This window comes from Galendromus occidentalis, unplaced genomic scaffold, assembly GCF_000255335.2.
Source record: "Galendromus occidentalis unplaced genomic scaffold, Mocc_1.1 scf7180000077515, whole genome shotgun sequence".
In the NCBI taxonomy this organism is placed as follows: domain Eukaryota; kingdom Metazoa; phylum Arthropoda; class Arachnida; order Mesostigmata; family Phytoseiidae; genus Galendromus; species Galendromus occidentalis.
The window spans coordinates 704,751-716,842 of record NW_003805503.1 but is presented as its reverse complement, the minus strand read 5'-3'; the positions used below and the strand labels follow the sequence as shown (position 1 = coordinate 716,842).

The window sequence follows — 12,092 nt, the reverse complement described above, 5'->3', positions numbered from 1 at the left end:
TAGAATCGACCTAATCGAAGTCTATCATAGGTAGTCGCATTCGGCGATCGGCTAATTCTGGCGGTGATCAAGGAAGCTATACCCGTCGTGCCAATGTCAGACTTCCTCGGGCCACGGCCACCGAGGAGCAAGGGGAATGCGAATTTAACTCTGAACTCAAGAAGACGCCATATGACTTCTCAATTGGCGATCCGAAATTCAAGGTTGCGAAGATCCACCTCGACTTCGTGGTCTTACACAACGCGAGAACAGTTGAAATCTCACGGGAGCCGCAGCCGTTCGGAGTGCGTCTAGCGATGGATCCGAATGCCGGGAGTTTTTCCAGAGGTGTCGACTTCCCGAGACTGACATCCGCAGTCCGGGAGTCTCTCTGAGCTCCTCGGGGAGCACGCTCTCCGGTATGTGTCAGACTGACGTAACCGGTCGGCATGAATTGATGAGCAAATCCTTTCTAAATATGTAGCGTACGGGAGCTAGCTCGTGTCTCGAGAGACAGGAGCTCAGCGCCGAGAGAGCCTTCCATCGTCCCGAAGGTCTTCCCGCCGTTGACGTGCCGCCTCCGGAAGGCGGCTGCTACGGAATGGTCGTCTTTTCCCGCTTCAGGTCTCCTTCGAGTCCTCAGCAAACTTCTTCTCCCAGAGTTCATTCCCGGGGAAGAAGCAACAGCGCGTTTAGAGGCTCATTCGTCTCGGAGGTCCGTCATGCGAAAGAGTATCGTGCACATTCGTACTCACATGTAGCTGGCAAAGATGCTCTCGTACTCCCGAAAGAATTGTCGTTCGATACATAACTTCCTCCCCGATCACAGGGCATTGAATGCGAGACGACAATGATTCCGATTACGGGCCTCTCGTTGAGGGGCTTCGATAGGTCCGTTATGGATTCGGATGTACCACTATTCTCGTGGCCCTTCTGATTCCCCAGTTCTCCCCGAAGAATTCAATGCTGGCGATGCTCTTCATGGACATATCTAGGGTGGCTGCGGCTGAGAATCGCGGCTTACGGCACGTTGCCGGAGCTGGCAGGGATCTTTCATTCGACCAATCTCCAGGGGAGGAATCATCGATGCCTCCATGAACCTCGTCGAGAGTCCACGGTGCCGTGAAAGATTCATCGCGTACGTATCGAGTCAGAGCAGGATTGATGAAAAAATCACGCTAGGCAGATCATCCGGAGACTCCCTTTTCGTCTTGTCGGAGATGCCCAGTCCTAATCTCGACGACCGGGATAGCAATTTTATTTCCCTCGACGACGAGCCTATACAGATAGCATTTGCATTAAATAATCAGGCAATCGGAATTACTTCATGACGGCATCAGTCGAGTACGCGACAGGAAACGGGCGGCGTATAGATTGCGACATCCACTTCCGATGGTTGACGATTCGGGTTCAGCACTGCTGGAGCTGCACTTTAGGACTGCGGAATACATCCCTGTTGGTTGTGTCGGAATACACAGTGTCTCCCCGGAAACGTATTACTTGCGGATGACCACATCAATCGGCTTCACGAACGGTCTCCTCTCTGTCGTGAGTTTCACTCCCGAGAGAGGTCTGACTCACTTTTCAGTGGGCGCCGCGTGACGACAGGCTCTTTAGAAACAATCTCAATCACTCCCGTCCGGCTAGGATCTATGTGCAAGATGAGACACGGAATGTGCGCAGAATGCGTATTCGATGAGGTCCTCCGATCACATGGGGAGCATGAAGATAGATCGAGGTCGATCGTTCGGCGCTGTGTGATACCCATGGTGACCTTCTTTGATTCGTCGAGCCCCATCCACGGGTGAGAGACCTCCCGATATGAGCTCTTCCGAGGTGCTACTCTGTTGTGATCTCGGTCCTCGTGACGATCCTCGACCCTCAACGACTGAATTGAAGTAGTGTGAGCTATCTGAGGAATCATTCTACCTATGGTTGATTTCCGAAGATCGTGCGCGAAGCCGAGTTCCGGGTCTGTTCATGAAATACCCCTTAGGTGTATGTGATGGTCTCAATTGAAGTGGATTTCCGTAGCGAGTCTGCGATTCGCGACCCCGCAACAGCGACTTCCATATGAGACCTAGTCCTACCGATCGACCCGTGTATTCATCATACTTCGCCGGAAAATCCTCCAATGGTCTCGCGTACCCGTGGGGGTTCGCGTACCCCTGCTTGAGTAAGACCGCTCTGGACTAATGGAATCAGCGCTCCGAGGCCGGAAATGTCACCAAAAGTATAGGGCGGAAACTCTGCATTGATTTCAATCAATATACTTCTACATAATTCCGACCGCATCTTCGGTGGAAACATGACTCCAAAATCCGAATCTACACCGTAGAACCGTCAACGGAGTATAAGGCTAATGAGAATGCCTCCGATGACGACTGCCCTGATGTCATATAAAGATGATAAAATTCGGGGTTCCATACCCCGGCTTCAGCAAAGATTTCGGCGAAGGCGGATGTTGACTGATACCCATAGAAGAGGGGCCGCTGCCGAGCTCTCCGGAGCTTTGACTCGCATCCGTTCTCTGAGTCATCGAGGATCTCCCTCGATTTCCAATGCCTCGTTCCCGATGACGCGACTGTGGAGGTCAGTAGCCAGAATCGTCGTCTTTCGAGCGAATCAAAACAAAGCGACGTAGCTGCTCTCTGTTCTTCACCGGCAGCTGCGCATGCCTGGAGGACAACAACGATTCTCCGCAGACCTCCACTCTGTTTCAGCATTGGCCAGCTTTGAACTCTTCTCTCTTTCGAAGCCGCGATGCTGGCCGTGGTCTCAGCCCTGACGCTAGTGGTGGTCGGGGAGTTGTCGCGGCCCTTAGGGCTCTGCAGAGCCTGGTGAAATGCAGCTGCTCGTGTTATGCCTGCTGGTTCAGCTGCTGGAGGCGTCTTGTCCCCATCCAGGCTCCCCGAAATTCGGTCGGCTCCGCAACGCCTCTTGGCACCGATTCCCTCGGCATGAATACATCGAATACGAGTGCGATGAAGGCCATGTGCTATTCGGCGAATCCCGTCGATTGTGCACGACCGCCGATCGATGGGAACCTCCGGAGGTTCCGCAGTGCTTGAACAATCTCGTTGCCGTGAAGAACGACCTGAAGATCCAACACAATCGAGACGGCTCGGCTGAGATTCTGAAGTCATTCGACAAAGACTACTGCCAGAGTATCGGGCCAACTGAATACATCTGGAATGTGACGTTGTTAGAGAGTGCGCTGGTGACCAATCTAGAGGTTCGCTTTCGACAAACGCCCGAAACTCTGGCTCCGGGCGAAGTCGTCGGTCAGGGAAAAATCGAGATGGAGGCCTGGATGGAAACTCCAACGGAGGACGATCCTGACGCGGGACGTATAATGTGTTCCTCTGTCACGGTGCCCGTGCCGATGTCGAGGAACAGCTTCCAGCTTGTGTGCAACGGCAACGGAACCGTGGTCAATCTTCGCTTGGTCGAAACGTCCGTGGCCGCGGTCACGGTCGACATCTGCACCATCGCCGTACTGTCTCCCGATACGATGCCCCCCAAACTTTGTTACAACCCGAATAACAAAGACATCATCATTTCCACGATGGACAACCAGTGTTTCTACTTGAACACCAAACGATTCAATTCGAACAATTCGGCTCTCATGTGCCAAAGCATCTATGCCGAGCAGCTCACCCGCGAAGAGGTGCTGAAGAAGCCTAACCTAAAATACTTCGTCCATACCTTTCTTGCCTACGTGAAGAAAGAGGAGATCGAGGTCTTTTTCAAGTGTCCTGTCGATAACAGAACGTGTGCCACATTCAAACTGGACACGGATGCCGACACGATGGAGAAGGTTGGCAAAATCGAAACCGAAAAAGCCCATCAGGAGCTTCAAGTGCTATGCAAATCCGCTCCGATCCACTGCGGGGTACCCTACGTCGCGACGGCGGCCAAGCAGGACAAGGTACACGCAATCTGGGACAAGACTCTCAGGACGGGCTTCGTGCCTGAATATCCTGTGGGCGTGAACGTCACTTACCGCTGTTGGAAAGGTTTCACTATGGTCGGGCCTGAAATGATCAGCTGTCTGGATAACGGCGAATACGACATGTATCCTCCGACATGTGAATGGATCCTTCCCGTGACAGAGGGAGCTATGGTTTTCATTGTTTTCGGCACAATGTTGCTCATATGGATATGCATCGTACTGAAGGAGATCTTCATGAATTGGCTGTTCCGAAGAGCGATCGAGATGAAAAAGTAAGACAGGAGCTCAGGAGTTTCCCCTGTGTTTGCTCTGCTGAACTCCACTGATTTCGGTCGCAAAATACGAAGATCGATGAACTGAAGGATATGGGTTTAGAAATTGAAATAAGTATCTCTAAGGGTGGACGAAAAAATCGAAACAGCAAACATTCCGTTTCATTTCTTCTCTCCTACAGGCGGCAGGAAGCCGAAGCGGAAGCACGTCGTCTAGCCGAGGAAGAACGATTGAGAAGAATCGAGGAAGCCAAGCCGAAGCCCTTACCTCCCGGATACATGCCTACAGCCCCGAAACCAGTACCGACTCGGGGCCGCGGCCGTGGAGGTCGCGGAGGAGCCACAAGAGGCAGCCGGGGTCGCGGACGGTGAAAAGTTCCGTACTATGCAGGGAATTTCGACTCGTCTCCTGGCAGCTCATCGGCGAATCCCGGCACACTTTCCAAGCACGTTAGCGCGAAGCAGTGCACCTCCACGCCTCCAGGGAGCTCGTGTTCATCTATCACACTGTACAGCAGTCGATGTAAACGAAACTATTGAATGGTTATGTAAATATACATATATCCCCAGAGACGAAACAGCCGGGAATAGACAACTCTATTATTTCGCAAGACACGCCTGTTTCGTTGTCGCAGCACCTCGGTGTTGTCTAACACAATCAACCGTCTTCACCGCGTGCATTCATTCAATTCTCGTACACAAGAGCGAATTGCGTGTCGGACAGAGAATAAACCCCCAGAGAATGATTGATGTGACGCTACTCTGTCGCCACCGATTTTCACCCCGACAATTGAGAAGTTAGTGTACGGAACCAAAGCTCAATATGTATTGAATTTCGGCAATCGTTCCACTCCATATGTGGGCCGGACCTGGCCTTGGAAGCCATCAGTGTGGTCGTCGGGGGTGGATGACGTACATGCGCAGCTCGACGTGAGATCTTGCGCAAGCCTGTCGCTAAGCATGACACCCGAACTCTGGTGGTCTTTAGGGCGAGAGCCTGAGAGGAGGAGGGAAGGCCAAGGTGACCTGGGGAGTACTGAATTCGAGCCCAAACTTACAGTCTGAGAGTATCGAGATACCTTCATTTCCCTTGGATAGATGCTCAGCAGACCCCATTGCATCGTATGCATGCTCTGATTAGCCTCGGGATGTTCTATCAGGAGCAAACATCCCTTCACACCCCGAGGAAGGGAATGAATATCTCCGGGGAAACCTCTTCCTGTATCGGAAAGCTCGTATACGAATATTTCGCAGCTTGTCGATTTTCCTCGGTCCGTATAATCGTTACGGAGTCGGCATTGGATACCGCACTACGGAGCGCTGACAGACACCCAACTACGAAAGCTGTCACTTGAGCGCGTTCAGGCTGAAATGTATCCCTCGCGCTCCTATTTCTCATCTGACTCTCACAGTCCAGCTGGAGCAAGATGGCGTCTGTCGACAGACTCTAGCGTTGATTGCTTTCCGTTACAACGCCGTCTCCATATGTAGCTCCGTCGCTGAAGAAATTTCGTTCAACTGGTTCAAATTCACGTGAGCATGGCCCCTCCTGGGTCTATGTTGTGGCCCTTGGCCCTCCTCCTTGTGCTCAGCCACGCGCGGCCTAGCAGTCAACAAGGTATAGCAAAAGGTATGTGCCGAGTACGCAACCACATGCTCCAGAGCGATCAAGTAATCACTACCTCTAGCGTAGGCCCTGTTCCGGATAAAAATATCCGCTCCGACGGAACGTTTCCGCAGGGCTAGTGGAGCGATTGTCAAAGGGAAGAATGAGTTTTTCTGCACTTCAAGGAGCTGTCTTGTCAGTTATCCGTCGACTGGAGGAGTCCTGTAGATTCATAGGAGCGAACTCAAAGCGAAAAAGCTCCGGCGATGCCGGGGGCGGACTGTGTCGCGCTTGACAACCCGCCGGCGGACTTCTAGATCTACCTTGATAGCATCACCTCACGGATCCGTGCTCAGAGATTCGACGAAGTTCGCAAGAGTGTCCTAGCATGGGATCTATAATTCGTGAGGTGCCATTCGCGGCGTAACTGTTAATGTCGTTCAGGGGAGGTCACATTTGTTGTCATTCTGCAGATTCCCGTCCGGTTTTCTGGATCGGAACATTTCGGGGCGTAGAGAACTAGAGTTGACTCGATTTTTAGGACATTTGACGCACCTCTTCGACTTTGAGAGGGTCCCACGATCTTTGATTCCTGCTCCATCAAGCTCATCAGCCGAGCCTCCGGAAATCACTCCAGACTAGGCTCTGAGGTACAGCTCTCGCTCGATCGGGACATGATGCAGCGAGAATAGCCGATTTAGATTTCCAGGTCTGATTTCCATGCGGGAGGCGGCGCATTAGAGTATCGCTCATTCTCTTCGTTCGAGCACGGCTCTTGAAATCGGTTCGCGTGCGCTAAACTCTCGTCGGCGCAGAACACGCCGATAAACGCAAAGCACGCTTCTGATGAGACCGCTCAAGACGCGATTGCGAAGCTTACACAATCCTCGTCTAGGGGTTCTGGATTCTATCAGCTCTCAGCAGATCTGAACTGATGAAGTCCATAGTGCTTCGTCACATGACTGGAAGTGCCGGCCTGTGTGCCAGTCGTAGACAAAAGCTGCGGGAGCCACGGAAAGTTTTACGTTGAGCAGCTCCTCCGGAGTCGGCGTAATGCAAAACTCCTGTAGAGGCCAGGTGAAATCTCGTTCGTCATCCTCACTAAGCGAGTGAGCTGCCTTGCTGAGACTGTTTTTTAATCGAGTCCTCCAGCAGATCTCAAAAAAGAATTCACCCACCTTCAACCCCCAATGGAAGTAGTGCTACGAAAGCTATCTAAGTGGAAGCTCCCAGGCTAGGTTCCGGAGCTGAATTGGATCATTTTCAGATGAATATATTTGCTTCGACGACTGATTCCGCGGAGAGCTCAAGTTTCGCTCGAGCCGAATCCTTTTCGATCGCGGCGCTTGAGATTTGCCGCGCGAGCGAATTTCTCGGTGACATGCGGGTAGGCTCTCTTGCAGCCGCCTCGATCGCTGACGGAGATGTCAATAGCCGAGGTATTTTCAAAATCCGAGATTCTGATGTCGATTGTGAGCTCGCGGATGGGAAGCGTTGTCCGCGCTCTGAGCGAAAGCTTTCTAAATCAGATTCCAGATTCACGGGGACAATGATCGGAAATTCTCGGTGAGCGTAACAGACGTCGATGGAGATCGATTGTCGAGACCGAGTTTTTCGAAATACCTGCCATCCAGCCGCTAGCTTGAGTTTTTTTGACCTCTCCGAAAACTCCAGGGTACGGTATTGCGAGAACCTGTCGGACTTTCACGGAGAGAAGCACACTCTCTCGATTCGCTTCGACACTTCCGTGTTATGCGAGAGAGCTCCTGAACAGAGAAAGAGGTCCAAGGCAGTTTCGTGCGAGTCGCTTCGATTTGTGTTGAAGTAAAGCTCTTTTCCTCCGGGGACCCCATCGGGCGCTTCCACATAGAAAGTGTCGGCACTCGGTCTAGAACCGTCAAGGGGCGGAAACGCCAAGATTGACTCCGACAGCATCCAGCATTCACGTGCCAACAATAAGGGAGCTGACGTCAACCGGATTGACATTCTGCACAGTCAGCGCTCTGCTCCAACTCAAGCTTAATGGGACGTTCGCTCGACGACAAGCTCGCAAGCAAGATCAAGGAGCGTCAGAGGCGAGGAATAGAACGAGATGTCGCAGGCCCGAGAACTTTTGCGACGCTTCTATCTGGCAGTGAACGAAGCTCCTGAGAGGAAATGGTCGAGTCCGAATAGCTAAGGGTTACGTCACTGCAGCATAAATTGAGGACTTCAACGTGCTCAAACGTCACGTCGTACCTGATGGTTCGACGTTAAGATAACGATGACCACTAAGGAGCCATCGTGCGCGTTCAGACTGCATAGTAATCTATGCCGCGCTGCTAGCGTGACTGCGATTCTCTATCTTATTCAGAGGGGAGTTTCTCTGCGAGCGCGGTTCAGACGATGCGTCGCTCAAATCTCACAGGTTCCGCGTCTTGGATGAGCTCAGGGGACTTGCATTTGCTTACACACAAAGCTGCAAGGAGCGAACAGCACGAAGGGGCCTGATGCACCATTTATGGCAGAATGAAGACAGATAACGGAGGAAAAGGGGCTTCCGCAGCGCACTAGCCTGGTGGTCCGCAATGAGAGGCAGGAATGGGAGGGTGTCTGAACTCGGCCTCCGAAGTAACAAGGTTGCTGTGGTAGATGGAGGTAGTCCGGCGGTGATCGGAGATTATGGCCCGCTCTTGAAGAGACCATCAAAATGCCTCCATCCTCGTCTGGACACCGGCATTCAGACGAGCAGTCAAGGCCTCCGACGCAACTCATCCGAAATTCGATCGTCACTTCCTTACTCGAGTTAGATCAGACTTCAGTCCTTGGTAATCCTCCTCAACGCTAGTCGAGTCCAAGGGGTCATTCGGAGCCTTCCGAGATCGACTGCTTGGATTTCCCGCGTCCAACGGCTTTTTTTCCGAGATTCCCGCTCGGGTTTCCTGGGGTTCTATTCCCGCCAGCGACGGAGAATGTCGATCTTGATCCGACTCGGTGCCTCCCCACAAAATCCGTCCCTGGAGACAATACCAAGGCGCCGATGCCTTAAAATTTTGGGCAGGCTTTGAGATCCAGCTCGCAGAGGGTCTGGATGTTAGTTATCATCCAGATGTATCCGAGCCTCGTCGTCTGGTCCCGAAAAGTGAAACGTTGGCCCTCGCAGAATGTGGATACTTAATAATTCGATCTACGGGACGCAATCGCTCATTAAGTTCAGGAGGAGGGCTTCTCTGGACGCGAAACCCCCTCGCTATACCGGGACCTCGAATCCGGCTCATGCTGGCGACGGTTGGGGAATTCGATCTGAGCTTCTTCACGCCGAATCGAGAGCCCTCGACGCAGTCCTCCCCAATCATCCTCGCCTAAGTCTTCACTTCCTCAATTCGTGGGAGTAGTCCGGATTTATCCATACGATAATCCTCCCTCATCCCTCAGATTTCAAGGACCCAGCCGACGACCCGAGCAGTCCGGACTATCGACTGACAGCAGAGCACTATCCGCGGTATCTTCTACCGCCGAAGCAGCCGGTGATCCCCAAGAAGGAAGAAGTCGCTACCGAAGCTGAGAGCATTCCGCAACCGCTGCCTCTTCAGCACGCGAAGGAGGAGGTGATAATACGATCCGACGATTCCGGCGACTTCAAGTTCATAAGTGAGTACAGAAAGAGAGTAAGCGCACACGCGAGAACCCCTATCGCGTGATCCTGCGAGAGAGTCGCAAGATCCAGGAATGCTTCGCGCTCTGATCTGATTCTCTTCTCCATCTCAGTTCTTGTAGCCGGATGCAGTACCATCGCAACTTTCCTTATCGTCTCGACGGGCTATTGCGTGTACCGAGTTCACCAGAACCAACAGATGACGCAGGACGTCGACTACCCAGCCTACGGGGTGACCGGACCTGTCAAAAACGCCATGGGTTCTCCTCCGGCAGATCGGAAACTGGCCCAGAGCGCCCAAATGTATCATTTCCAACACCAGAAGCAGCAAATGATTGCCGTTGAGAAGTGCGTATGGTGAAGCTTCCCATGCCTTGTTATCGACGCTTATCAACGATATGCGGCCGGAGCATGTCATGCCGAAATGACGCAAAGCAAGCTTCGGAACGGAGTTAAGATCTGATTTTCATTTTTCCGATTGATCAGGAACCAGCAGGCGGCCGTCATCCCATCCCCAGCGAATCGTCGAGGCTCGCACTCGGAGGGCGAGAGCGACGACGAAGATAAAGACTATACCGTGTACGAATGTCCAGGACTAGCCCCAGTGAGTGTCTAATCCGATTCGTGCTACTCCCTGCGTCCTCTCCCATGACTATCCACTCGAGGGTTATTTTCGTAGCTCTCTATTGTTCGTGGAGCGCCGCATGTCCTCGCTGGGAGTCCTTGGATGATGACGGATGACTAGAATGTTTTTCCTTCTTTTCCCAGGGCGGTCAAATGGAGGTTCGGAACCCCATGTTCAACGAAAGGAAAGCCTCCAAGTAAAGCACCCGGAAACCGGAGTTTCGAGAGAATCCCTCACCGGAGATCAAACCACTCCTCTCGATTCCCTTCGGGGAGACGGAAGGTATCGAGGGACTCAACAAGCCTCCCTCGAGACCTTGTTGAATAAGCATGAAGTTTAGCAAAATATAAAGCGAAGATAATAATCGTTGGAAATCAGCTGAAATCAGGGGTGGTACGCGACTGAGCCAATAGGATATGTAAGACATGGAGAGCAGTATGAGCAGTATCTACCTGCCCCGAAGTTACGCCCATCAATAATTCTGTCAGACAAGCATCAAGATCCCAGAGCCCCCGGCGATCAGAGCCCCCGAAATGAATCTACAGCCTAAATAACAACGACGGAGACAACAACCTGAATGTTACGAACAACAATACACAATGGAGCAATGAAGGGGAAATGGACCATTTCTGCAGAGTAGTGTAGGAACTCGATTTGACTAATTTGCGGGGAGTTCCACGGGGACTATCAACGAGGAAGTTCAAGGAACCGCGATTTGTTGGGATTCTGTTGCGGTCAGTTTTTTGGTCTCGGCTGAGATCGACGCGGGTATTGAGCAGAATGGCAATCTTCTCGGAGCTGGATAATCGTTTCACGAAGCATACGTCGATGCCGCCGACGTGAACGAGTCTATCATTGTATCTACGTATAGCTGTGTTCGCCGACCAATCCTTGAGAACAAATCTCTTCGATTTTTTCTTTTACGTTCCATCAAACGACCTGCTCATGATTTCCGAGCCAGGACTTCTCACCCATCGGAATGGGGAGGCGAGAAGTAAGCTCACTTCCACACCTAAAGCCCAATACCGACGAGTCCTCTGTGATGAAACTGACTGTCTTGGTTCCAAACGTATTGACATTCCGTTTTAGGCGAAAATCTCTTCGATTTTCTGCAGTGCCTATCGTCGATGAGCTTCTCCCTGAGGCTCGATTGATATCGATGAAGGCATGATCTTAGTTGGTTTATGAAATTCGGTTGAAGGTCTCGCCGAGGATGAGGAAACCACCCGAGGTCACCAAGTGCGCGCCTTTCCGGAAAGTCCGGCGCCCGAGATGAAGATGAGCGTGCGGAGCGCAGTGATAGGCGGAAATCCTTAGCTGACCGACCGGACTTAAGAGCTTTGTGACTTCGTATTTAGCTAGACATCGATCGCAGTCACCTCACTTTGTTACCTCTAGGCTGTCGAGAGCACTCTCGACACCTTCCATATCAAATTCTAATGGCGCAGACCGCCTATCTGAAATCGTTCCCATGAAAACTGTTTAGCAAGCACTTCGGTTCTCTCGGTTGATGTAAAAATTGAGCTTATATACAAACGAAATCTATGAAGCACTTCTTTCCTGGTTCCTTGTGTTAAGGTACTGATATATTCAATAAAATCGATATTACGTTCACTTCATAAGTCAAGCCTCTTCCATTGCCCGATTCCAGCTCGGAAAATCTTCTCTCGAGACATTAAATGAGCTCTTAGCGCTCTCGGCTCTCGGACATCCCCCCCTATATAATAGAGCAGCTATCTCCGTCCGTCAGTACGCTCTACTGCTAGCGTCCTCGATTCGATGTCGAGGATTTGACAATTCCGACCAATGAGGACACTCATCGACCATAATCGCCGTCAGTTTGCTTCCGTTTCGATGCGCCGTTCTTCGGTAAACCTCGAAAAACAGATACATCGTCGTCTCATTGGCTGCGAACGAGATTGGCTTCTGACTCATGATCAGAAGCGAGATTGCTCAAGAACGATGTGCTATGCCCCCTACAGGTTTTCATTTAGCAGGGATGATTTATTTTTTCGGAGAAC

The 12,092-nt window shown here is 51.7% G+C and overlaps 2 protein-coding genes across 2 annotated transcripts; both read left to right on the top strand.

The window, feature by feature from the left end:
* Nucleotides 1-2,824: 2,824 nt before the first annotated feature.
* LOC114828422 (uncharacterized) lies at nucleotides 2,825-4,578 on the top strand. The gene is made up of 2 exons (XM_029112558.1): nucleotides 2,825-4,206; nucleotides 4,389-4,578. Exons 1-2 carry the CDS (start codon nucleotides 2,825-2,827, stop codon nucleotides 4,576-4,578), a joined length of 1,572 nt encoding a protein of 523 aa, XP_028968391.1.
* Nucleotides 4,579-5,635: 1,057 nt separating this feature from the next.
* On the top strand, nucleotides 5,636-11,684 carry LOC100898516 (neural proliferation differentiation and control protein 1). Its single transcript, XM_003747238.2, has 5 exons — nucleotides 5,636-5,836; nucleotides 9,227-9,442; nucleotides 9,560-9,794; nucleotides 9,933-10,050; nucleotides 10,215-11,684. The coding sequence occupies exons 1-5, from the start codon at nucleotides 5,746-5,748 to the stop codon at nucleotides 10,269-10,271; spliced, it is 717 nt and encodes a 238-aa protein (XP_003747286.1). The 5' UTR covers nucleotides 5,636-5,745; the 3' UTR covers nucleotides 10,272-11,684.
* Nucleotides 11,685-12,092: the final 408 nt, after the last annotated feature.